General features: G+C 49.7%; 1 protein-coding gene across 3 annotated transcripts; it reads left to right on the forward strand.

Moving 5' to 3' along the window:
* The first annotated feature begins 16,556 nt into the window (after positions 1–16,556).
* MYADM (myeloid associated differentiation marker) lies at positions 16,557–23,820 on the forward strand. 3 transcript variants are annotated; one of them, XM_081215438.1, is made up of 3 exons: positions 16,557–16,773; positions 19,741–19,816; positions 21,486–23,820. In XM_081215438.1, the coding sequence occupies exon 3, from the start codon at positions 21,488–21,490 to the stop codon at positions 22,451–22,453; it is 966 nt and encodes a 321-aa protein (XP_081071564.1). In that variant the 5' UTR covers positions 16,557–16,773; positions 19,741–19,816; positions 21,486–21,487; the 3' UTR covers positions 22,454–23,820. The 3 variants fall into 3 exon arrangements, with proteins under 3 accessions (XP_081071564.1, XP_081071562.1, XP_081071563.1); XM_081215436.1 differs by lacking the exon at positions 16,557–16,773 and adding an exon at positions 17,272–18,113; XM_081215437.1 differs by lacking the exon at positions 16,557–16,773 and having other exon boundaries at positions 19,671–19,816.
* The last annotated feature ends 2,662 nt before the right edge of the window (positions 23,821–26,482 follow it).

Consider the following 26,482-nt stretch of genomic DNA (forward strand, 5'->3'; position numbering starts at 1 on the left):
CAAACTCTGGCCTTCCTTCCAGCTCTTCCTTTGCCACGTCAGCAATCACTTTGCTATCACTATTTCTTATCTTTGCAGTGAAGCTCGTGTTTTCTCCCCAGGGGTAAGCTCGCTAGGTCTCCTTCCAGACTCTGGGTGACAGAGAGGCATCTGCCTTCACTCCCAATCTCAAGGCTCCCTGCTGGCCAGATGAAATTATGTACCCAGCTTCTGACTCGGTAATAATTTACATGGTAAAGGACAAAGGACAAGATGGTGGACAAATAAGAAAAAAGGTTACAAATTGGTACAAACTTCCAGTTATAAGTTAAGTAAGTCCTGGGGGTGTAATATACAGCATGGTAACAATAGTTAATGATACTGTAGTGTATATTTGAAAGTTGCTAAGAGAGCAGATCTTAAAAGTTCTCATTACAGGAAAGAAAAAAAATTATAGGGAATTCCCTGGTGGTCCAGTGGTTAGGACTCAGCACTTTCACTGCTGTGGCCCAGGTTCAATCCCTGGTCAGAGAAACTAAGATGCTGCAAGCCGCCTGGTGGGGCCAAAAAAAAAAATAATAATTAAAAATAATAAATTTAGGGGCTTCCCTAGTGGCGCAGTGGTTAAGAATCTGCCTGCTAATGCAGGAGACACGGGTTCAAGCCCTGGTCGGGGAAGATCCCACATGCTGCGGGGCAACTAAGCCCGTGCACCACAACTACTGAGCTTGTGCTCTAGAGCCTTCGAGCCATAGCTACTGAAGCCCGCGTGCCTAGAGCCCATGCTCTGCAACAAGAGAAGCCACTGCAATGAGAAGCCCATGGACAGCAACAAAGACCCAACGCAGCCAAAAATAAATAAATAAATAAATAAATAATTTTAAAAAATAATAATAAATTTAAAAACATTGTAACCATGCAGTGATGGATGTTAACTAGATGTTGTAGTGATCATTTTGCAATATATACAAATATCAAATCATTACATTGTAACCTGAAACTAACATAATGTAATAGGTCAGTGATTCCTCAATTAAAAAAAAGAAAAAGAAAAAAGGTTGTGACAACAGAGAGCGACCTTGTGGGTATTATGCTAAGTAAGATAAATCAGACAGAGAAAGACAAATACTATAGGATATCACTTATATATGGAATCTAAAAAAGCTGGAAGTGATAAAAACAGAGTAGAATGGTGGTTACCAGGGCAGAGGGGTGGGGGAATTGGGGAGATGATGTTTAAGGGTACAAACTGGGTACCAGTAGATAAATAAGTGCTGGAGATCTAATGCACAGCACAGTGATTATAGTCAACAATACTGTACTGTAGACTTCAAAGTTGCTAAGAGACTAGATCTTAATTTTTCCCACCAGGAAGAAGAAATGGTAATTATGCGACCTGAGAGAGGTGTTTGCTAACACTGCAGTGCAATGTAATGATTTTGCAATAGATAAATGTATCAAACCAATACATATGCTATGGTGGCAATTTTATGGCAATATATCAATGTATCAATCAACACATTGTATACATTCAACTTACACAATGTTATATGCCAATTACATCTCAAAAAAAGTTTTAAGTCAAATAAGTCCACCCCCCACCATCCCAGTTTTCCAGTTTCTCAATCCCCATCCCTTTTTACCACCTTCCTCTATCTTTTTTCCAGAAATTCACTACATATACAAAAAATGGATTTAATAGTTAACAGGTAGCAAGATGTCACAATTTTGAGGCACTGTTCTAAATGCTTTACTTGATCTGAGTCTCCTAATTAATATAGAACTGCTAAATGGGTAACACATCTAGGGGTTTAAGAAATCCCAAGAATATGAAAAGATATACTTTTTAAAAGATCTCATCCCTGCTGCTACACCTAAATACTTGGTCTCTCTTTCTTCCTCAGATGCCACCATTTGATGGGTTTCTTATGCATTCTTCCAGTGTTTACACAAAACCCAGGAAATAGGAAAATGTATTCCTATTTTTCAACTCTTCCTCACACACATGATGGCACAATCCTAAGCCACTCTGCATCTCGTTGATTTTACTGGACAACAGATCCTGGATATTTTCCTACACTCTGGTCACACCTTTGTAAATAAAGTTAAACTCTCCTCCAGTTACCCATTCAAGTCTGCTCTGTTTCCTGACTCAAAGGGTCCTGGGACGTTGAGACATCTGAAAACCACACAACCTGTGTGGGATATCCATAACCTGGAAGCCAGACCCATGTAGCCAAAACATATGTTCCCCCGGGAATGATAAGGCCAAGAAAATCTGTGGAGAGGATTTGGACATAAGAGGTCACTTTTTTTTTTTTTTTTTTTTTTTTGGTTGCGTTGGGTCTTCACTGCACAGGCTTTCTCTAGTTGCGGTGAGCGGGCTTCTCATTGTGGTGGCTTCTCTTGTTGCAGAGCATGGGCTCTAGGCATGCGGGCTTCAGTAGTTGTGGCTCACGGGCTTAGTTACTCTGGGGCATGTGGGATCTTCCCGGACCAGGGCTTGAATCCAAGTCCCCTGCTTTGGCAGGTGGATTCTTAACAACTGCGTCACCAGGGAAGCCCAAGAGGTGATTTTTAACTCACAGTTGCCTCTCCCACATTCCTCTCAACCATACCCTCAATCTCTACATTTCTCTGAAGCCTTCCAGAGGCCCAGTGTCACTGTAACAGACTCTCCGCATCTTCTCCTATTGGGAGAGACTCAGTTTCCTCAGTGTCACAGCACCCGGGGGTAAATCCCAATTCATGAGGAGGGTCCAGAGACAAAGTGGCTTCTTCTCTCCTTTTATAGCGTCTCACTTCTTCAGCAGTTCCTTTGTGCCACAGTGATCTCCTGGCCCTCATCAAAAGTGACTTTTGGGGCTTCCCTGGTGGCGCAGTGGTTGAGAGTCTGCCTGCCGATGCAGGGGACACGGGTTCGTGCCCCGGTCCGGGAAGATCCCACATGCCGCGGAGCGGCTGGGCCCGTGAGCCATGGCCGCTGAGCCTGCGCGTCCGGAGCCCGAGCTCTGCAACGGGAGAGACCACAACAGTGAGAGGCCCGCGTACCGCAAAAAAAAAAAAAGTGACTTGGTGAAGAGGTATCTCAGTCCATTCCGGCTGCTATAATAGAATACCACAGACCAGGCAACTTATAAACAAGACATTTATTTCTCGCGGTTCTGGAGGTTGGAAGTCCAAGATCAAGGCACCAGCAGATTTGCTGACTGGTGAGGGCCTGCTTCCTGGTTCATAGACGGTTTTTTTTCCCTGTGTCCTCACATAGCATAGGGTCCAGGGGGCGCTCTGAGGGGGTCCTTTTTTTATTTTCAATTTTTATTGGAGTATAGTTGCTTTACAATGTTGTGTTACTTTCTGCTGTACAGCAAAGTGAATCAGTTATACATATACATATATCCACTCTTTTTTAGATTTTTTCCCTTATAGGCCATTACAGAGTATTGAGTAGTTCCCTGGCCCTTATGTATTTTATACATAGTAGTGTGAGGGAGTCTTTTATTTTTTATTATTATTTTTTAAATAGATTTATTTATTTGTTTATTTATTTCTTTATCTATCTATTTATTTATTTATTTTTGGCTGTGTCGGGTCTTCGTTGCTGCCTGCCGGCTTTCCCTAGTCGCAGTGAGCAGGGGCTGTCTTTCATCTGCGGTGCGCGGGCTTCTCATTGCAGTGGCCTCTCTTGTTGCGGAGCACGGGCTCTAGGCGCACGGGCTTCAGTAGTTGTGGTGCGTGGGCTCAGTAGTTGTGGCGCATGGGCTCTAGAGCACAGGCTCAGTAGTTGCGGCGCATGGGCTTAGTTGCTCCGTGGGATCTTCCCGGACCAGGGCTCGAACCCATGTGCCCTGCATTGGCAGGCGGATTCTTAACTGTGCCACCAGGGAAGCCCAGAGGGAGTCTTTTATAATGGCATCCATTCCATTCATAAGGGCTCCACCTTCATAATCTAATCACCTCCCAAAGCTCCCCACCTCTAAATACCATCATACTGGGGGTTAGGATTTCAACATATGAATGGGTTGGGGGAGACATAAACATTCAATCTATAGCAATAGAAGTTCTAGTTCAATTTACCACTTTTCATTTGTACATGATGCTTCCACGTCCTGGTTAAGAAATCGTTGCCAATCTCAATATCCCAAAAATGTCTGATTCTTGAATATGCGCTGTTTTATCTTTCTCAGTTAGATCTAAAAACCATCTGGAAATGTATTTGGGGATATGGTGTGGGGTAGGCGTCACTGGCTCAGCAGAATCCCCCCCCAAAAAAACCCAGAAAAAACAAGTTCATCCTTTCTCCACTGCAATGCTGCATGCATTTGTCCAGAGATCAGGTGGCTTTCTATGTGCGTATGTGTTTCTGAAATCTGTATTCTGTTTCATTAGTTGGTGTATCTGTCTTTGTGACAATACCGCCTCATCTGCCGCATCTCCCACCACAGTTCTGCTGTTACTCTGGATTCATCCACGTTGGCCTTCCTGCTGTTTCATAAACACACGGGTGGTGGTGGTGGGAGGGGTCCATCTCCCTCAAGGCATTTGCTCTTTCCTTTTGTCTGGAATGTTCAGCCTTCCTTGGACTCTGGTTTCTCCTCATCCTTGAGCTCTCAGCTCAAATGTCACACCCTCCGAAGGCACTTCCACTCAGCCTGAAAGAGACCCCTCCATATCCTCCATATCCTTTTATTTCCCTACGCAAAAAAAAAAAAAAAAAATTGTGTGGGTGTTTGCTTACTCAGTGTCTCCTTGAATGTGTGCGCAGAGCAGCGAGCATCTTGTAGGTCTTGTCCACTTGCTCTACCACTGCGTGGAAAGGAAGACAAACGCCCCTGTTCCACTTCCAGGCTGAATTGCTTTATCCTCATCGTCCGCTAGAGGGAGAGCTAACACGGATGCGCTCCGCACCCCCCACCCCCACCCCACCCCCGCCCCTCAACCCCGGCAGGGCCCAGCTCTGCAGACCGTCTTGAGTTGTTTATGTGTGTTTGGCTGGCCAACGCCTTTTAACTACAGATTTAGAAAGAGAGACCGTAAGTGGTGAAAACTTGGGTTCAGCTCTAGATGACCTGAAACGACGCATTTTTATGGAAGCCTCCTGTGTTCTGAGGTCCCACAGGGCCTGCAGAGGTTACCTGGGCCAGGTGGCCGTCCTGGAGGTGACCCCAGCCTCCTGGGGTCACAGAACTCTGTGGTTCACAGAACTCTGACACCCCACGATAGGTATGGGATAAATCCCATGCCTGAGGGTCATGGACACGGGGTTAAATCAATCTTGGCCTTCAAGCCTTCAAACTGTGGATGTTTGAGCCCCACTATTTTTATCTATGAAAGCGAACTGCGACATTTGTGGTGGGCTTCCTCCAGTCTCCTCGAAGCTCAGTAGAAAAAGTCATCTGTATTCATTTGTCATCATAAGGCTCCTTGCCTGACAGATTATAAATAGCTCGTTAAAATGCATTCCTCGTTATGTGGTTTGACTTGGTAATACATTTACCATGGTAGAGGATTCAGAAAATACACCAAAAAGGGTAGACAGTGTTCCAGGTGCCCAGCCCTCCGTTCCCTCTGGTCTGAACCCATTTCTTTTGTATCTTTCCAGAACCTCCCATGGCATGTTTTATATCATATTAATATGTATTATATATTTATAATAATTACCATGTACTGACATGGAGCCATTGTTCTAAGTATTTTCCATGCCTCATATAATCTATATCTAGATATAATTTTAAGTAAGTAATATGTTAATGTGTTTAAAATCTATACACATACCGGAAAAAGTTTCAGTTCCACACCTACACCCTACATCTCGGGTGGTTTTGTTTGTGCAAACACAATAAAATAGGAATACCTATTCTTATTTTTATATTTTCTCACACAGAAGGTTAAATCCTCATACATGGTTCTGTATCTTTGCCTTTTTCACTTAAGACTGTATCCTGGGAAATTCTCCATTTAAGTAACTAGAGCTTCCTAATTCTTTTTTTTTTTTTTTTTTAGATACGCATATTGTCACATTATCTGGAGGTACGTAGTTTATTTATCCAGTCCTTTATAGATGGAGACTTGATTTATCTCCATCTGATAAGTACATTTAGCAGGGGAGTTTTACAAATCAGATAGATTTCCTTCCTTCCTCATCCCCCCTCCCTCCCACCAAATGCAGCCCACGTCTTCAAAACAGAAGACTTCAGTCTATTTTGCTTAAGATATCACGATGAAAGTCACCATCTGTTAATCCAATCTGCATCAGGAGGAGAAAGAAAATCGTCTCATGGGCGTGAAACCTCCTCTCAGGCCGCAGGGAGGGGAATTCCTGAGGGTCTCCTGCAGTGGTTCTGGTTTGCAAATGACAGGCCTTGCTTCCGGATCTAAGAAGCCAAGGAGGAATTGAACGGAAGGCCACTGAACTAAGAAAATCACAGAGTGCATGGGAAGGCTGGAAATTGTAAGTTGGCAGGAAGCCAGGAATAGACAGCAGAGAGAATGTTCTTAAGTCCCACCCAGCCCACTGGTCACCCCTCCACTCAACACTGAACCAGTGATTCCTGCGCCCCTTCAGTTGTGTTCGTAATTTCCAGCGTCCTTGCCTCTTTCCTCCCTAATTCAAAGCCCCAGGAGGAAGCATTTGGTTGCCTACTCCATACCTTCCAGAGAGTGGGAAGTGCTCCCTTAGTTGTCCTAATAAATCAGACCATAGTGGGACTTCCCTGGAGGTCCAGTGGTTAAGACTCCGCTCTTCTGAGGCAGGGGGTGCAGGATCGATCCCTGGTCTTGGAACTAAGATCCCACATGCCCCGCAGCCAAAAAAAAAAAAAAAAAAATCAGACAATAACCCCCACCAGTGTGCTTACAGTGGGGAATTACCCCCCTGCAAATAAGCTGAGGGTTTAAATGCTGGAAAGTCCCCAAAACACCAGACCTGGACTATAGTGTTTACATATACTGTAGTCTGCAGAGGGCACATTCTGACAAGTAGCAGCTATCAACAGCCACCCTGAGTCCAAAGACCAGAGAAATCCCTTCACAGAGCAGGAGTCCTGGAGAGCCACAGATGTCTAACAGTTTTAGGAACTCTAACTTCCTGTTTATTCCAAAAAAAAATTTTTTTTTTCGGTATGTGGGCCTCTCACTGTTGTGGCCTCTCCCGTTGCGGAGCACAGGCTCTGGACGCGCAGGCTCAGCGGCCATGGCTCACGGGCCCAGCCGCTCTGCAGCATGTGGGATCTTCCCGGACCGGGGCACGAACCCGTGTCACCTGCATCGGCAGGCGGACTCTCAACCACTGCGCCACCAGGGAAGTCCCCAAAATTTTTTTTTAATTAAATTTTGTCAAATACTCTTCTAGCACATATGGGATAGTCACATGATTTTTTTTTCTACTTGGCTCTGTTCATAGCATAAATCTCATTAAAGGTGTCCGAATATTAGCCATCCTCCCATTCCTAAAATAAACCGCACTTAGTCACAAAGTATTATTTTTTAAAATACTGCTGGAATCTGTATGCTAGTACAGGCTGGCACACTCTGAAAAACTGAGAGTTCCATTCTGAGCAAAAGGAATTAACACATTTTAATCCAATATGATGGCCTCCTTGAGTGCTTGAAATGTGGCCAGTGGGACTAAGGAACTGAATTTTATTTATTTATTTTTAAAATAAATTTATTTATTTTTATTTATTTATTTTTGGCTGCGTTGGGTCTCCGTTGCTGCGCGCAGGCTTTCTCTAGTTGCAGCGAGCGGGGGCTACTGTTTGTTGTGGTGCGCAGGCTTCTCAGTGCGGTGGCTTCCCTTGTTGCGGAGCACGGGCTCTAGGTGCGCGGGTTTCAGTAGTTGCGGCACGTGGGCTCAATAGTTGTGGCTCGTGGGTTCTAGAGCGCAGGCTCAGTAGTTGTGGCGCACAGGCTTGGCTGCTCGCAGGATGTGGGATCTTCCCGGACAAGGGCTCGAACCCATGTCCCCTGAATTGGCAGGTGGATTCTTACCACTGTGCCACCAGGGACATCCTGGAACTGAATTTTAAATTTTATTTAAGTTTAACTAATTTGTCTAAAAGCGGATACTTGGTTTAGTTAGTACCTTTTAAGTATGTTTGGACAACTTGGCCATGTGAATTAACCTTTTCAACTGTCCATTTTATGAATTTTACCAACAGATGCCGCATTTCCCTTGAAACCTTAGCATTCGAATTGGGATGTACTCTAAGTACAAAATACCAGGACTTCCCTGGTGGTTCAGTGGTTGAGATTCCGAGCTTCCACTGCAGGGTCACAGGAAACTAATATCTCACATGCTACTCGGTGCGGCCAAAAAAAAAGCGCAAAATACCCACTGAATTTTAAAGAGAGTACAGGCTACCGCCGTCATCATGGCCAACAAGTAGGTCTCATCGAGAAATTTTTTCCAAAAAAATCATGTAACACATATCAATAATTTGGGTTAAATATAATATGTGATTAAAGTTTACTTCGCCTGTCTCTTTATATCTTTAAATGTGGCTACTAGAAATGGGGACAGCGCTGCCCTAAGGGACACAGAAATCCATTCATCCTTTTGGTGCTTGGTGGTCTAAGAACCAGAGACGCCCAATCAGAGGAAGAGGGTTGCTTAGATACGGAAGATTCTAGAGATGTGCTTCTGAGGATGGGTTTTTTGAGGCACAGAGAACATAAGGAACTGAATCACTCTGAGGATTCCTTTTGTTCAGTCCAGCAAGTGTGGACCTGGCAAAAGTCCATCCCAGTGATATTTGGATAATTCCGTTTACCATTCTCAAACATTCTAAAAAAAAATTTAAAAAGAGGTTCAGGTTATTAACAATCTTCTGTTTTCCTCTCTCCTTCCATTCTGATCTTTCCAGTCTGTTCCAAGGCTCTATCTGTCTAGCGTTGTGCCAATACCAAGTCATTCAATTACTTGGCTTCATAAATAAGTCTTTTGTGGGGAGGCTGCATTGGGTCTTCATTGCTGCTCGCGGGCTTTCTCTAGTTGCAGCGAGTGGGTCCTATTCTTCCTTGTGGTGCGTGGGCTTATTGCAGTGGTTTCTCTTGCTGCGGAGCATGGGCTCTAGGTACGGGGGCTTCAGTAGTTGTGGCATGGGGCTCAGTAGTTGTGGCATGGGCGCTCAGTAGTTGTGGCTTGCGGGCTCTAGAGCGCGGCTCAGTAGTTGTGGCGCAGGGGTTTAGTTGTTCTGCGGCATGTGGGATCTTCCCAGACCAGGGCTCGAACCCGTGTCCCCTGCATGGCAGACAAATTCTCAACTAGTGCGCCACCAAGGAAGTCCCCATGAGTAAGTCTTGAAACCAAGTAGCATAAGTCTTTCAGCTTCCTTATTCTTCTTTGAGATTGGCCAGGCTCCTCTTTCTTTTAACTTTTGTGTTAAAATACACATAACATAAAATTTACCATTTTAACCATTTTTGAGCATACAATTCAGTGGCATTAAGTACATTCGCATGGTGGTGCAACCATCCCCACTATACACGTCCAGAACTTTTTCATCGTCACAGACTAAAACTCTGGGTCTCTTAAATACTAACTCCCATTCCCCCTGCCCCCAGCCCTGTGTAAATACTATTCTACTTTCTGTCTCTATGAATTTGACTACTCTAGGTAGCTCATGTAAGTGGAATCCTACAGTATTTATCCTTTTGTGTCTGGCTTATTTTACTAAGCATAATGTCTTCAAGGTTCATCCATGCTGCAGCATGTATCAGAATTTCATTCCTTTGGGGAAATGTATTACCCAGCAACATGTGACTAAAAAGAGATGTATAGAAGTTGATGAATTTGAAAGAAAATATAGGGGACTTCCCCGGTGGTCCAGTGGTTAAGCCTCTGCGCTTGCAATGCAGGGGGTGGGGGTTCGATCCCTGGTTGGGGAACTAAGATCCCGCATGCCATGTAGCATGGCCAAAAAAAAAAAAGAGAGAGAGAGAGAATATAGGAGGTGATGGGACTTGGTGATAGATTGGATGTGGGAGGGTATGAGAAATGACAATATCAATGACAAGTCTTAGAATTCTGGCTTATGCAACAGGATGGCAGGTAGTGACATTTACTGGTGATACACATAATGCACTGGAGGAAAGATCCCCTGTTAATTTTGGATGTATGGAGTTTGGACCTTTGTGACATCCAAGTGGAGACTCAGTAAGCACCGGGATATGCATGTCTGTAGCTCAGAGGAGTAATCTGAGTTGCTGTATATTCCTGTGAGTCATAGCAGAGGTTACAGAGGTTACCAGTAGTTTCCCCTGGTTTCTTTCCTCTGTAATAGAAGATTTTTCTGGGTATCTGTTTCCCCAACTGAAGACTGTATTTCCTTTTTTCTTTTTTTTAGTTTTTAATTTTATATTGGAGTATAGCTGATTAAAAATGCTATGTTAGTTTCAGGTGTACAACAGAGTGATTCAGTTATACATATACATGTATCTATTCTTTTTCAAATCCTTTCCCATTTAGGTTGTTACAGAATATTTAGCAAAGTTCCCTGTGCTATACAGTAGGTCCTTGTTGGTTATTCATTTTAAATATAGCAGTGTTACAAAAAAAAAAAAGACTGTATATCCCAGTCTCCCTTACAGCTCTACGTGGCCATGCAACTAAGTTCAGAACAGTAAGATACACAAGGAATATGTGTAGCTTCAGGATCACACACTTAAAAGGAAAGAAGCATGCCAGCCCCTTCCCCTGTCCTCTTCCTGCGGCTGCAACGACAACATAGTGGTTTGATCTGGGTCATATGCTAGAGCCCAAATGGAAGCCCTTGTCAAAGGTAGGTGACGGCACAACAACAGAGAATGACTCCTCGAGACCATGGAGGCATCATAGCAACCTTGGATTGCCAACGCTTTGATTGCTACAAGAAAGAAAAATAGACCATTACCGTTTCTAGACCTGCATTGTCCAATATGGTAGCCATGAGCCACGTGTGGCCATTGAGCATTTGAAATGCAGCTGGTATCACACACTGAAATGATAATAGTTTGATATATTGGATTAAAATAAGGTACGTTGTTAAAACTAACTCAATTGTTTTACTTCTTTTTAATGTGGCTACTAGAAAATTTTAAATTGCTCATGTGGCTCACATTATTTTTCTATTGGTCAGCACTGGTTTAGACCGTTGATATTTTGCCTTTGTTATAGCAGCTGAATGAGCATCTTCTCTAGTACATGGGTCATTTACTCATCAGGGCTTCCTGAAGCCAGGGGTGTATGGAATCCCCTAGCGAGAGTATGTCGTGAGAAGTGTAGAAGTCTGGGAAAGAGCCTTGAGGAGCTCTAGTATTTAAAGGAACATGAGCTTGGGGGCTTCCCTGGTGGCGCAGTGGTTGGGAGTCCGCCTGCCGATGCAGGGGACACGGGTTCGTGCCCCGGTCCGGGAAGATCCCACATGCCGCGGAGCGGCTGGGCCGGTGAGCCATGGCCGCTGAGCCTGCGCGTCCGGAGCCTGTGCTCCGCAACGGGAGAGGCCACAACAGTGAGAGGCCCACGTGCCGCAAAAAAATAAAAAAAATTAAAAAAAAAGGACATGAGCTTGTAAAGGAAGCCCAAAGAAGCAAAAGGAAAGCCAGGAGGATGACATGCCATACAATCCTAGAGGACAGTTTCAAGTTAGAAGGAGGCACTAACAGCATCAGTTACTTGCAAGGTCAAAAGGTTAAGAACTAAAAAAGAGGGACTTCCCTGGTGGTCCAGTGGTTAAGAATCTTCCTTCCAAAATATATATTTTATATATGTAAGGTACACACATACACACACACACAATGGAATACTACTCAGCCTACAAAAGAAGGAAATTGCTTTTTTTTTTTTTTGCGGTATACGGGCCTCTCACTGTTGTGGCCTCTCCCGTTGCGGAGCACAGGCTCCGGACGCGCAGGCTCAGCGGCCATGGCTCACGGGCCCAGCCGTTCCGCGGCATGTGGGATCTTCCCGGACCGGGGCACGAACCCGTGTCCCCTGCATCGGCAGGCGGACTCTCAACCACTGCGCCACCAGGGAAGCCCGAATTTTTTCTTTTTAAAACATTTTTATTTTATATTGGAGTATAGTTGATTTACAATGTTGTGTTAGTTTCAGGTGTACAGCAAACCGATTCAGTTATACATATATATGTGTATATATATATATTCTTTTTCAGACTCTTTTGTCATATAGGTTATTACAGAATATTGAGTAGAGTTCCCTGTGCTGTACAGTAGGTCCTTGTTGATGATCTATTTTATATATAGTAGTGGGTATATATCAATCCCAAACTCCTAATTTATCCCTACCCCCTTTCCCATATGGTAACCGTACGTTTGTTTGTTTGTTTGTTTTCGGTACGCGGGCCTCTCACTGCTGTGGCCTCTCCCATTGCGGAGCACAGGCTCCGGATGCGCAGGCTCAGCGGCCATGGCTCACGAGCCCAGACGCTCCGAGGCATGTGGGATCTTCCCAGACCGGGGCACGAACCCGTGTTCCCTGCATCGGCAGGCGGATTCTCAACCCCTGTGCCACCAGGGAAGCCCCATATGTTTGTTTTTGAAGTCTGTCAGTCTGTTTCTGTTTTGTAAATAAGTTAATTTGTTACCATTTTTAGACTCCACATATAAGTGATATCATGTGATATTTGTCTCTGTCTGCCTTACTTCATTAGTTCATCTCTAGGTCCATCCATGTTGCTGTAAATGGCATTATTTCATTCTTTTTTATGGCTAACAGTCCATTGTATATATGTACCACATCTTCTTTACCCATTCATCTGTCGATTGGACATTTAGGTTGTTTCCACTTCTTGGCTATCGTGAATAATGCTGCAATGAACATTCCAATGCATGTATCTTTTCAAATTATGGTTTTCTCCGGATGAACGCCCAGGAGTGGGATTGCTGGATCATATGGTAGTTCTATTTAGTTTTTTAAGGAACCTCCACACTGTTCTCCATAGTGGCTGTACAAATTTACATTCCAAACAACAATGTAGGAAGGTTCCCTTTTCTCCACACCCGCTCCAGCATTTATTGTTTGTAGACATTTTTATGATGGCCATACTGACCTGTGTGAGGTGATACCTCATCGTACTTTTGATTTGCATTTCTCTAATAATTAGCTATGTTGAGGAACTTTTCACATGCTTTTTGGCCATCTGTATGTCTTCTTTGGAGAAATGTCTATTTAGATCATCTATAGATGGGCTTTTTCTTTTTTTCTTTTCAAAGACTGGAGTGATACAAAGACAGAAGGGCAAAGGAGTGTTAGATATCCTAACATGAAAAGAGGGTCATTGAAATGATGGACCGTGGAATCATATGTGAAGAAAGAAGAAAGCAAAGAAAAGAGAGGGCTGATGGACTGGGGGTTCCTATCAAGTTAAGAAAAGGTCATAAGTGGCCATTGCTGTGGAAGTAAGATGGAAGGAGAAATGGTTGATGTCCGAGAGGTGTGGAGAACTGAGTGGATAGGTGACTGCTATGGTGTGGAGGGTAATGTTCACGTGGCAGGTCTTCTAAGTCAGCTCTTCCCAACATTTTCACATCGTGGGGCAAATAAAAACATGATAATATTTTTTGTAGCTCATGGAGATGAACAGATGAGCCTGGCAACAGCTGGAGGCAACCAGGCCACTCTGAGGGCTGGGGAAAACAATATGACCTGTTCATGGCATATCTGGTGGGATGCTCTCTATAGAATTTCAGGAAACCATCATCTTTTCCCAGGCTAGAGATATACTGTATGATACGGTTCCAGAATCACCAAATTCTCCTATAAAAGCAACTTGTGCTTTCAGTACCCCATAGATTCCGTTCGGGTCAATTGCACGGATGACATCATACTGATAAGACCCTGAAAGCAGGAAAGAGCAGATAGATACACTGTATGGATTAATAAAACACACACACGTGCCAGAACATGGGAGATAAACGCCATAAAAATTGGGAAGCCTATCACTCAGGGACATTCCCGAGAATCCAGTAGTCTGAGGACAGTGGGAATATCCCCTCAAAATAAAGGAGTTATTACCTGTTGAACCCTTTGCCACTACCAAATGAGATAAAATCTCCATTACAGCAGATATTCCTTAGCCTGTTTTGTTCTCACATAGGAGACACTCATAAATATATTTGTTGATAAATGAGTGAAATTTTCCAGTGGACCCAGAGTAAGGAAGGGTCTGTGTGTTACAATGATATTCGATCTGTATATTTGGTTTTTGTCCTCAGTCTCCTGCACCAAGTTCCTAAAACCCTTGTAATTTCCTGAGTGATAGGGGTGGGAGGGTTGTCTTTTGTTATTCATAACAAGCCCCCTTCAACCCTACCTGAGTTTATACTAATGAGATGACTCTTGATAGGCCCCTAGTTAGCTCTGGATGGGGGTTGGTTGCACAAAGAACCAACCACGTGATCAGAGGATTGGAAATTTCAGCTCCACTCCCTGACCTCCAGAGAGGCTTCCATAATGGAAATTCCATAAACATCCTGAACAATGGGATTCAGAGGGCTTCCAGCTTGGTAAATGCATCACGGTGCTGGGAGGTGGTGAGCCCAGAGAGGGCATGGGAGCTTTGCATCCCTCCCCCACACCTTGCTCTGTGTATCTCTTCTGTTTGGCTGTTCCCGAGTTGCATCCTTTATAATAAGTCAGTAGTACTAAGTAAAGGGCCTTCTTGAGTTCTGCGAGCCACTCTAGCAAATTATGGAACCCAAGGAGGGAGTCCTGGGAACCCCAGTTTTCTAGCCAGTTGAAAATGAAAATTTCATTCATTTATGAACAAATCTATTTATGAATTTTTCCTATGTGAGAACAAAACAGGCTAAGGAATATCTGCTCTAACGGAGATTTTATCTCATTTGGTAGTGGCAAAGGGCTCAACATGTAATAACTCCTTTATTTTGAGGGGATATTCCCACTGTCCTCAGAAGTATGGGAGGCCTGGGACTTGTGGCTGGAGTTTGAAGTGGCGGTGGCCTTGTGGGACTGAGCCCTTAACCTGTGGGGTCTGATGATAACTCCAAGTGGTTAGTATACCCAGATTCAGAATTGAACTGAGGACTTCCCTGGTGGCGTAGTGGTTAAGAATCCACCTGCCAATGCAGGGGACACAGGTTTGAGCTCTGGTCCGGGAAGATCCCACATGCCGCGGAGCAACTAAGCCCGTGTGCCACAACTACCCAGCGCACGCCTAGAGCCTGTGCTCCGCAATGAGTAGCCCCCGCTCAGCAACAAACACTCAACGCAGCCAAAAATAAATAAACAAATTTATTTAAAAAAAAAGAATTGAACTGAATCATTGGACGCTCATTTCGTATCCAGAGTTAGAGCAAAAACCAGTTCATAATCTGTACCCAGGTAAACTCTTCCCCCAAACCTTCCATTACAGAGAGTGCTATTAAGACTTCAGTAGATCAGATGACTTCTGTGGCTCTCGTCAGCTTCTTCCCCCAGTCTCCCCAGTACCTGCTTAATGGGCTTTTGAACAAAGCAGCCATGGTGGGCTATGTATGGATTTGCTTCATCAAAGCTATGGAACTTTGTCACTGATGGAGGCCCACCTTGCTGGCAGCAGCAAGCAGTGCTGGGCCCTCAATGTGCTATGGTTTCCTAGGGAGACCAGCCAAATACCTGGTCGCCCGAGGAGCACATTGGACCCTTTCCATCATGGATCGGGCAATGACTTTTTCCTGCCTGGGTTGTGATTAATTCTGGGTTGTATTTGCTTTCCTTGCCTTCCTCACTCTTGCCGGTGGCAGCATGTGTGTACACGTTCAATGATCCTATTCACCGTCATGTTAACACACACAGTATTGCTTCTGATCAAGGAACCCAGTTTATTTGGAAGTTAGGAGGCGGGGCCGTGTACTTGATCACCTGAAAGCAGCTGCTGACAGAGAACAGAGGCACGTCCTGTTTGCGACGGGGTTTCAGTGCCAGGTTGGAGGCAGCATCTTTGGGGTTGGGTCGCTGCCCTGCAGGACGGGTAAGCACTCTGAACCAGGGGCACATACGTGGTGCCAGATTACACAAGACCTGGGAACCCTACGGGGTCACACCTGATGACTCACTCTTTAAATATTTGCTGCGTGTTCCTGCTACCCTGAACTCTGCTGCTTTGAAGTTTCAATGCCTTAAAGGGGGAACACTTCCACCGGAGAGCACAACTGCAGTAAATTGTGAGTGGTGATGGCCCCTGGACTATTTGGGGTATCTCAGGAGGGCCACTTCAGGGTCAAGCAAAGAGAGTGATTGATTTGGGCAAGAAGCGGGTAGGAGATGCTTCTACCCCGGGGGGTCAAGGAGGTGCGTGAATAGAACCTGGGGTCGTCCCTGGAGAACCTCCAACGGATACCGTGTCCTGACTCCTTCCACATCCTGATGCGGGGCTCATAGAGACCCCCCCCTCCCCTAGGCAGGGCACATAATGACAGAGAGGGTCTGTGTCTACCGCCTTTGCAGGGCACAAAAGTGGGCATTACAGGCTCCACACTCCTCTCACCCCAACCATACCTCCCCAACTTCTGCAGAGCACACAGCGTCCAGGTGCCCCCCCCAGCCCCTCCCACCTCCGTAGGGCACGCAGCCGGGGACACAGAGCTCCCGCATCCCTTCGGACCCCTCCCTTCGCGACGCGAGAGTCTTCCATCCTGGGACTCGGCCTCAAAGCCTTCTCAGTAGTCGGCCTGGAAGACACCCAGCAGTAGCAACGCGGGCAGCTGCCGGTCGCCGAGCCTCCACAGCCGCCACGAGGCCCCGCCCAGCGGCAGCCTAGAGCAAGGCCGCGCCGGGGACGACTGCAGAGCGCGGTGAGTGAGCCCGGACAGCAGGGAGGGACCCGGGCGTCCCGGTCCCTGCCCCATCCCAGCCCCCGGCAGTGCATCCCGACCTTCAGCTCCCGTTTGCTTCTTGGCTCTGTCAATCCGTCTCAGGGCTCCAGAGCCGCCCCTAAAAAAGGACCCCCGTGCCCTGGGGCCCGGGGAGACCAGCCCCTTGGGCCCTCCCCTATTGCAGGAACCAGGAATCTGGCACCCCCAGCCCCCAGTCTCGTCCTCATTAAGCTTCTGAGCCCCTCCCTCTTTCCAGGAGCCAGGATTGCAAGCCAAAAATATCTCTCCCTTACAGACCCAAGAGGCTTGGCTAGCAACCACATCTGCTCCGAAAACCCAGGAGCCTGAGCCGCAATTGCTCTTTTGAGCCAAGATTCTGGGCCCGCGGCCTAGGAGTCCAAGCCCCCAACTCCTATGACCTCGATCTCAGAAGTCCTGCTACCAACACCCCCCCTCCCCTGGCCCCATCGACAGGGACATATGGGACCTAGGGGTCTGGCCCATCAGTCCCTTACACCGTGAATCCCAGTGTAAATGAGGATTAGGAGACCCATTTTGCTCTTCCCTCAAATTCCTTACTTACAGGAATCCAACCACTGTTCTTTTGGGGACCCAGGAGTCGGGGACCTCAGCCCAGAAACCCCCTAAAGCCTAGGGATCGGCACACCCTCAACTCTTTCCTATTTCAGGGACTCAGGAGACACAGACCCTAGCAAACAGACCCCATTAAATTGAAAGGCCCAGTCCCCCAACCCACCGCGACCTAGATGTCCCAAATTTCGTCCATCCTGGAAGAGCAGGGCCGGACCAGAGGAGGAGGGAGGGGCCAGGAAGGGAGAGAGAGAACGGATTGAGGTGAGACTGGGGTGGGGACCTGAGCTGGGGGGCTCTGTCCTAAACAAAGTCTAAACAGACGGGTTGCCATGGCAACGGCCTTCCCCGGGCCTGCTCTGGAGACTTCTCCAGTGCTGTGTCGAGGAGGGCACCCCCAGGAGCATCCACTCCGCCAGCTGTTGTGTCTTCCTGTTTTGTCACCACGGAAACAGTGACCTCAGCCCTCCACCCCTACCGCTCGGGGCGGGAGAGCTGCTGTGTATTTATCTCTGGGGATGTGGTCTTATCTTGGCCCCGCCCTCGGGGCGGGACTGGGATAGCCCTGGCAGGGGGTGTCCGTTACTCGGCTCCAGCCCAGAGCTCCGGCCCCGCCCCCAGCCCTGCCCGCGCTCACTCTTCGGCCCTCCAACCGCACCCAGACCGCAGACCCTTCTAGTCTGCAGCTGTCGCTGCTGCTCCAGCCGCAGCCGCCACAGGCCCGTAAGGTGAGGCTGCGGGAACCCCCGAGAGCGGGAGCAGCGTCCAGGATTCTTGGGTGCAGAGGGATTCCAAATGTCTTCAGTCCCTAGAAAGATGGGCTGGGTCAGGACTCGGGTTCTGGAGAGGAGAGGGCTGGGGACCTGAACTCATACGGGTCATTCATCTGAAAAAGGAGGGGGGTTGGGGCCTGGACCCCTGGGTCTGAGGGAGGAGTGGGCTGGGGGTCTGGACTCCTTGGTCTGAGGGAGGAGGGGCTGGGGGCCTGGACCCCTGGGTCTGAGGGAGGAGGGGCTGGGGGCCTGGAGAAGCTTAGAATTGGGAGTCCTGGGTTTGAGAAAGGGAGTGGCTGGGGTTCAGAATTACTGACCTCCTCCCCATCCAGGGGGCAGAATCCGAACTTTAGACTCAAAAGGCCACAGACGGGGTTTCAGCACTCGTGGTCCCAAAGTGAAGATGGAGCTGGGCCCCTTGGTGCTGAGAGCACAGGCTGGGGCTCAGGGCGCGCTTCTGAGTCTGCGGAGTGATGGGGTGTGGTGTTTGGCGTGGAGGTGGGGAGAGCACTGGGCGTGGCTAGCGAAGTCCTCAGCTTCTCCAGGAAGCCAAAGGGTGTTTTCCTCTCCCTCCTCGGGTCTCTGGCAGTTCTTTCCTGAGCTCTGACCTCAGGCGACGGCTGGGGGCTCCGAGAGTGGAGACGGACCCCTCCCCTCCGGGTGGTCCGTGCGCTAACTTACCTTCCAGGGGAGACTTAACTGACTGTGGCCCGCCCTCTGCCTCCTGGGCCTGTCCCAACTTCCTCCTAACGGGTCGGGGGAAGCGGGAGGTGGCCCGGGAGGTCCAGCTGTAGCCGGGAGACCAACCTTACGGGAGGTGCTGGGAGGTGTGGCCACTCTCTCTGGACTGGGTTCCAACACTGTGCACAGTTTCCCGCCGCGGGGCGGGAGGCGTCCGCAAGGCGAACCCAGGGGTCCGGGTACACAGCCACTCCTCTCTTAGAGACCCTCTTGGGGGGGTCCAGGCTCCCGGCCCACGTTATGGGGACCCAGAACTCACATTTTGAAGGACCCAGAAATTCGAACGTGCAGGCTTCTCTTCCTGGGACCTGGCGTCCGGGCTCGGCCCCGCCCTCCCCCGCCGGAATCCGCGAGCAGGGCGGGGGTCCCAGCACCGCCTCCCGGTCCCCGCCACATTCCAAATGGCTGGGCTGACTTGAATCCCTTATAAGGACGGAGACGCGGCGCCGCCCGGGCCGCCCGCCCCGTCAGCCACCGCCCAGGGCCCTCCGGCCGCCGGCCCCGCGGCTTTCCTGGCGGGGGCAGGGTTACGATCATACACGCCCACGCCGGCCCGCGGGGCGTGCACTTTGGCTAGGTTCCCTCCACTCCCGTCCTCGCAGTTTGCGGAAAGAGGAGGAAAGAAGGGGGGGGCTTCCCCGGGGTCACTATCCCCGACCTCTTAGGGGTTCCGGGCCAAATCCCCGCCCTGGCTAGGAGGCGCGCCCAGGGTCAGCGGAGCCTCACCGCGCGTTCTGGGCGAGCCCCGGGCAGTAGGCCGGCTGGTTGCCTGGGTCCCGGGAGGGTGGAGGCGGGTCTGAGCGGACGCTGACGTTGTTTCTCCCTCCTGTGCTCTGACTAGCTGTTTCCAGGTGTCTGACTTAATCCGCCTCCAGAGCCGGATCTTTCTCTGGTGGGGTCCTCAGCAAAGACCGCTGGTGAGTGGGCTGGGGGCTCTGACTCTTGGGTCTGAGGGGGGAGAGGTTCTGAGGTCTGGACTCCTGGGTCTGGGGGAGAGGGACCTGAGGCCTGAGCTGCTCTGTCAGAGGACGGAGCGGGCTGAGGGCCCTGAACTATGGGGTCTGAGATAAGAGTTGGGGAGTGCAGTGCTCCTGGGTCTGAAGGAGGAGGGGCTGGGGACTTGGACTCCTGGATCCTGAGACCTGGGACCCTGGGTTCCAAAGGGAGGGGCCCAGACACCTGTGTATATGAGGAAGAATTATGTTCAGCAGCTGTGGCCTCCTGTGTCCCCAGGAAGCTACTGTACAGGGACAGCTGGGCTAAAGGCTGTGACACTGCTCTCCTGACACTGGAAGGAGGATGTTGCATTGCCTTGGGGCTGAGAGAGGCCTTCTGAGCTTTTTAGAGGTGGCAACCAAGAGATTAGCTATTTTAGGGCCTGAGGGAGGACCTGGACACCTGGTCAGGAATTGAGGCCAGGCCTTCATTCCTGAGGGTCTTTAGGACAAGGACATAAAAGTCAAAGGTTCTAAAGGGATAGAAGAAAGAAGTTGATTTCCCTGAGTCTGGTGTGCTCACGGCTGAGGGCCCAGAGCCCTGGGGTCTGAAGCTGTATTTCTGAATGAGGGAGGACTAGAGATTTCAGTGGCACTGAGCCAGCTGAGAGAATCTGGGGAGCTGAGTTTCCCAGAAGTTGGGGAACCAGTGGGCTGGACCTCATGTTGGGGAAGGGGGAGAGGCTTCCTTTGGGTTGAAGTACTCCAGACCTAAATCCATTTGGCCATAGCAGGAGTGTTGCCAAGATTGGTAAGACCCAGTTCCAAAAGGGAGAGGGGGCTCTTGTCTTCCAGGAGCTGGGGCCAGCCTCCTGCTCAGTGAGAGGAGACAGGCTGGAAGGATGGAAGCTCTGATCAGATGTGGGTCCCTGAGAAGGTTTCCATGTAGAGGCTGGACTCCTGAATGTCTGGAGGCTGGAAATGTTGAGGACGGTTAGGTGAAAGAGAGGCTGGGCTGCAGCGTCCTGGGTACCCAAAGGGAGGAAGTGCAGAGATGGAGTTTCTAAGAGGTCACAGAAGACAGGGCCTCTTCTCCTGCTGCTGCTACTTCTTCTTCTTTTTTTTTAATATTTATTTATTTATTTGGCTGCACTGGGTTTTAGTTGCGTCATGCGGGCTCTAGTTCCCTGAGCAGGGATCACACCTGGGCCCCCTGCATTGGAAACTCAGAGTCTTAACCACTGGACTGCCAGGGAAGTCCCTAGAGCAGAATCTTGAGTGGCTGGGTTGCTGAGTCCCTGAGGGAAGGAAGGCAGCTTTGTGTGTTTGGAGTGGGAAGAAAGATACATGGTTTTACAGGAGTTGGCTTTTGGGGAGAGGAAAGGGGGGCTCTGGGAAGAAAAGAGATAGGGGACTACACTCCTGAGCTCTGCCGTGAGGCTGGAGGGAGGAGGAGGCTAGCACCGGGTGACCACCTCATCCCTGGAGGGCTGGGACTGGCCCAGTTTGAAAACTCGCATCCTGGGTACTCCTCAGCTAGAGTCCAGATTATGTTGTCCACACGCCCCCTCACTCCAGGGAGGCAAGTGCTGGGGGCCTGGATCCTCCAGTTTGGAACCTTCTTAGGACACCTTCTTTCCCCTCCCCCCAGCCATGCCGGTGACGGTGACCCGCACCACCATCACGACCACGTCGTCGTCCTCGGGCCTGGGCTTCCCAACCACCGTGGGGTCCGCTCGGGCACTGACCCAGCCCCTGGGCCTCCTCCGCCTGCTGCAGCTGATCTCCACCTGCGTGGCCTTCTCGCTGGTGGCCAGTGTGGGCGCTTGGACGGGCAACATGGGTAACTGGTCCATGTTTACCTGGTGCTTCTGCTTCGCCGTGACCCTCGTCATCCTCATTGTCGAGTTAGGCGGGCTCCAGGCCCGCTTCCCCCTGTCCTGGCGCAACTTTCCCATCACCTACGCCTGCTACGCCGCCCTCTTCTGCCTCTCAGCCTCCATCATCTACCCTACCACCTACGTCCAGTTCTTGTCTCACGGCCGCTCCCGGGACCACGCCATCGCCGCCACCGCCTTCTCCTGCATCGCTTGCCTGGCTTATGCCACCGAAGTGGCCTGGACCCGGGCACGGCCCGGCGAGATCACTGGCTACATGGCCACCGTGCCAGGACTGCTCAAGGTGCTGGAGACCTTCGTGGCCTGCATCATCTTTGCCTTCATCAGCGAGCCCCACCTGTACCAGCACCAGCCGGCCCTAGAGTGGTGCGTGGCCGTGTACTCCATCTGCTTCATCCTGGCGGCCGTGGCCATCCTGCTGAACCTGGGCGACTGCACCAACATGCTGCCCGTCCCCTTCCCCAGCTTCCTGTCCGCGCTGGCCCTGCTCTCCGTCCTCTTCTACGCCACGGCTCTGGTCATCTGGCCGCTCTACCAGTTCGACGAGAAGTACGGCGGCCAGCCTCGGCGGTCCATGGATATGAGTTGCGGCAACAGGCACACCTACTACGTGTGCTCCTGGGACCGCCGACTGGCTGTGGCCATCTTGACAGCCATCAACCTGCTGGCTTACGTGGCCGACCTGGTGTACTCGGCCCGCCTGGTTTTTGTCAGGGTCTGAGGCTCTGCCCTGGAGGGGCGACCGATTCCCTCTTCTCAGCGGAGGTTCTTTACCAAGTTCTGAGGCCCTCTGAGGTCCTCTTCCCGGCTCCCCTCTCTCCTGCGTTTCTCATACCCTTCCCAACTCCTCCTCCTCTCTTTTCTGTTTCTTTCACTCCTCCTTCTGCTCTCCCTTCCCGTTCTGTTTGGTTACCACATCCTGTTTGGCTTCCTTCTCTTTCTGCTCTCTTCTTTTCTACACGTTCTGCTTTGGGGCTCTTTTCTGGTCGTCCTGTTTGTTTTCTCAACTGCCCGTTGCCTGACCACCTCTTCCCAGTTTCCTTCTGATCGATCAGGAGCCCTGAGACTTCTTCCTTCTCTGCCCCACAGCCCACTCCCACCTCCAAAGGTGCTGAGCCCCACATCACACACCCCTTTTGCAGCTGTTCATACCCTGGGCCTCCAGAGGGGCCCCATTGCCAAAGCATGCCTGCCCACCCTGGCTGTGCCTTAGTTGGTGTGTATGTGTGTGTTTCTGGGGGGTGGGGGTGGGTAGCTAGGGATTGGGCCCCCTTTCTCCCAGTGGAGGCGGGGTGTACAGTGTACCTCCCCTTTAAGTTAAAAAACAAAAAACAAAAACTCTAGAGGTCAATAATTTCCAGTGGGTGGGAGGCTTAAAGCATAGACCCTCAGTCCCTAGACCCCGCCTGGTGCTCAGCCTCGCCTGAGATCGGCTCCAGAATTTTTGCCAGGCTTACTAAAAACCCACTGCCTAGAGGCCATCTTAAAGGAAGCAAGGGGTGTATGACTGCCATCCCAACTACTCCCTGGGGTATCAAAACACTGGCAAAAAACTGCATGGTCTTGAAGACAACTGTCTGAAGCATTTGTAAGGGCCAGTGATGTGGCCCTCCAGCCTCAGTGTCAAAAATTGCATCTCCTGCCTTTGCAGGGAGGAGAGGAAAATGGCCACTGCCAGCCTTAAAGGTGATGTTAGCCTGTTTTTTTTTTTTTCTTGTCACGAGGGCAACAATCACTGGGTGGCTCTTTTCTTAAAAGGGAAGTTGCTTTTCAAAAAAATTTGGGGGGGGTTGGGGGGAATTGCTACTGTGCCGTAGTCAAAGGAATTGCATTGCTTGAGTGTATGGTGTACACACGTGTGTTTCTGCGTGCTAGTTGCTTTCTGCTGCTGCTTCCTGCTTCTCTAGGACTCACATACGTAACACGATCTATATAAATGTATAAATATATATTTTATTTTTTTTTAATTCCCTGGAGCTTCTGGTTCCCATCAGCCCCTGCTGTCAATCATAGAGAGAAGCCTTGTCCCTTGTCCCACATCCGTAATGTTCTTTTTTTTAAAACCCCAATATAAAGATAAAAGAAAGACTTGTGCTTGCTTTATTAATGGGGAGGGCTCCAAGAGAGAGGGCAAGGCCCAGGTTGATGGGTCTGGTAGGAGAAAGGGGCTGGGGTCAAGACAACTTTGGCCCCATCAGAAAAAAAACTGAGTCTGGATCTTACACATTACTCTCTCTCAAATGAGGAGAGCTAGTTAGGATAGAAATGAACAAGATTTTTCCCTCCTTGGAATCCCACGAGCACCTCAGAAATACCGTGTCCCATTCTGAGTGCAGCATCTTGCCTCCAAAATCAATGCTTTCAGGTTCCCATTTCTCACGGCGAGAACCCAGTCACCACTTCTTACCATCTGCCCTCTCAGTCATCAAAAACTGTATTTTTCCTCCTAAATCCTATTTATATCTCTCCCCTCCTCCAGGTTCCTTTCGTTTCACCTGAGCTATTGTCCCAGCCTCGTCCTTGGAGCATCCTACCTCCAGCCCACCCTGGCCCCAGAGGGATGCTTTCCAACATTCACATCTGATCCTGTCCCCCTCTGCTCAAATCCTTCCGTATCCCACTCCACATTGCCTATAGGTAATACCAAAGCCCCTCAGTCAAGGCCTTTGGGATCTGACCCTGCCTATATTCCCACTCTCAGCTCCATTTTACCCTTAGTTCTAAGCTCCCTGACACACGTGGTCAATAAAACACTTCAATGAAGATCAAATGAATTACTCCTGCCATGAATCTCTGTCCCACAGGTCATCTTATCGGTTTCTCCAAGACAATGACAACTACATAAACACATGACTCTGGGAAAAATCAAGGATCATGCAACCCACTTTCTGCATCTACACCCGCAAAAGCAATTGGCAAGATATATTGCAAGGGAGGTAAGGGTCCCGCTGGAAGAGGGGGAAGGGTTAACTAGAGCAGGCGCACATCTTTTTAGTGAGGAAAATCTTCCTTTCGGTGTCTGCAGTGTCCATCCCAGAATTCTGACCTACACCAATCCCTACCTTGTCGAAGGGCGTCTCGCACCCCCACCCCTCCCCCATCCCACGCTTAAACCCCTTCTAGAAGGCACCAGACAGAACAGCTGTAGAACCTTGGGGTGATATGCTGGTGATGCGGGAAAGAACCCAAGCTGAACTAGAATAGAGCGCCGTGGGATTCCTAGGTCAGTTTTCGGGGCCACTCCCGCCCCCTATCCTCTCTCCTGGGGTACGGCGGACGCCTGGAGGTGGCTGGAAAGCCAGTGGACCCCATGTTTTGGGGTTTAGGAAAGTACTCGGATTCTCTTATCTCCCCTTCGGCTTCCAGAAGCTGGACCCCGACCCCCAAAAGTCGCAGAGAGGATGTGGCGGCCGACCCGAGTCCCCAGGCTCCGCCTCAGCGGGCCATCCCGCTTCGCGGGGCATGCCGGGAGAGAAAGTTCTCGGTCGCGCTGCGAGAACAGCTGATCCGCAGGCCCAGACTACAAGTCCCAGAACACATTGCACCCCGCAGCCCCGGGCGGGCCGTGGTTGTCCTTGGCAACAGAGCGGGTCTACCTGTGGAGCCGGGACTAGGAAGCGCTCGGGAGCTGGGGGAGGGACGGAGCGCGACCAGAGGGAGGCAGAGACTCAGGTGGGGCGACGGAGGGGAGAGACAGGAGGAGACCTGACCGGGCCAACGTTCGGAGAGACCCTCCCATCCCTGTGCAACAGAGATGCACAGAGTATTCCAGAGCCAGCGGGGGAAAGAGATTGAATCACTGAGAGACGTGGAGGGAGAGAGAGAACCCCAGAGACGAGAGGGATTCACAGAGCCAGAGAGATAAATAGAGTGGGTGAGGAAGGGACAAAGATAGAGTTGGGGAGGGGAGAAGGAGAGGGAGAGGGAGAGGGAGCAACTTAAACATTCCGAGAGAGACCCCCAGCGATAGAGAGATTGGCAGAGCCAGAGAGTGGGTCAGAGAGAGCGACAGGCACAGAGAGATACAGAAGGAGGAAGAGGCACGCACGAACGGAGAGCGAGATTCGTAGAGACACAGGAAGGGAGAGACAGAGACAAAAGCATCTGCAAAGACACGGACACGGGGAGGAGGGGAGAGAAATCGAGAGAAATAGAAGAGGACATGGAAATGAGACAGGGAGAGAGACAGAGATTGACTCTCAGAGAGAAAGAGACGGAGGGAGGGAGAGACAGAGATCCACAGAGCCAGAGAGACAAAGAGACAGGGAGAGGAAGAGATTCAGGGAGACAGAAATGCAAGAATTTATGAGATGGGGAGAGACACAGGGAGACCGATTCACAGTGAGACAGACATGGAGTGAGAGAGAGACACACACCAGGATCCAGAGGGGGTCACAGGATGAGTGACAGACATAAATGGAGATACACAGCGAAGAAAACAGGAAAATAAAAACAGAAATTCTCGGGTTTCCCTGGTGGCGCAGTGGTTGAGAGTCCGCCTGCCGCTGCAGGGGACACGGGTTCGTGCCCCGGTCCGGGAGGATCCCACATGCCGCGGAGCGGCTGGGCCCCCGAACCATGGCCGCTGAGCCTGCGCGTCCGGAGCCTGTGCTCCGCAACGGGAGAGGCCACAACAGTGAGAGGCCTGCGTACCGCAAAAAAAAAGAAATTCTCAGAGATAAGGAAAGGAACCCAGACCCACCCAGAGAGACAGAGAGAGCGCCAGGACTAGGTAAAGGAACAGAGACCC

The sequence above is a fragment of the Mesoplodon bidens genome (genome assembly GCF_964165515.1).
Source record: "Mesoplodon bidens genome assembly, chromosome: 18".
Classification (NCBI taxonomy): domain Eukaryota; kingdom Metazoa; phylum Chordata; class Mammalia; order Artiodactyla; family Ziphiidae; genus Mesoplodon; species Mesoplodon bidens.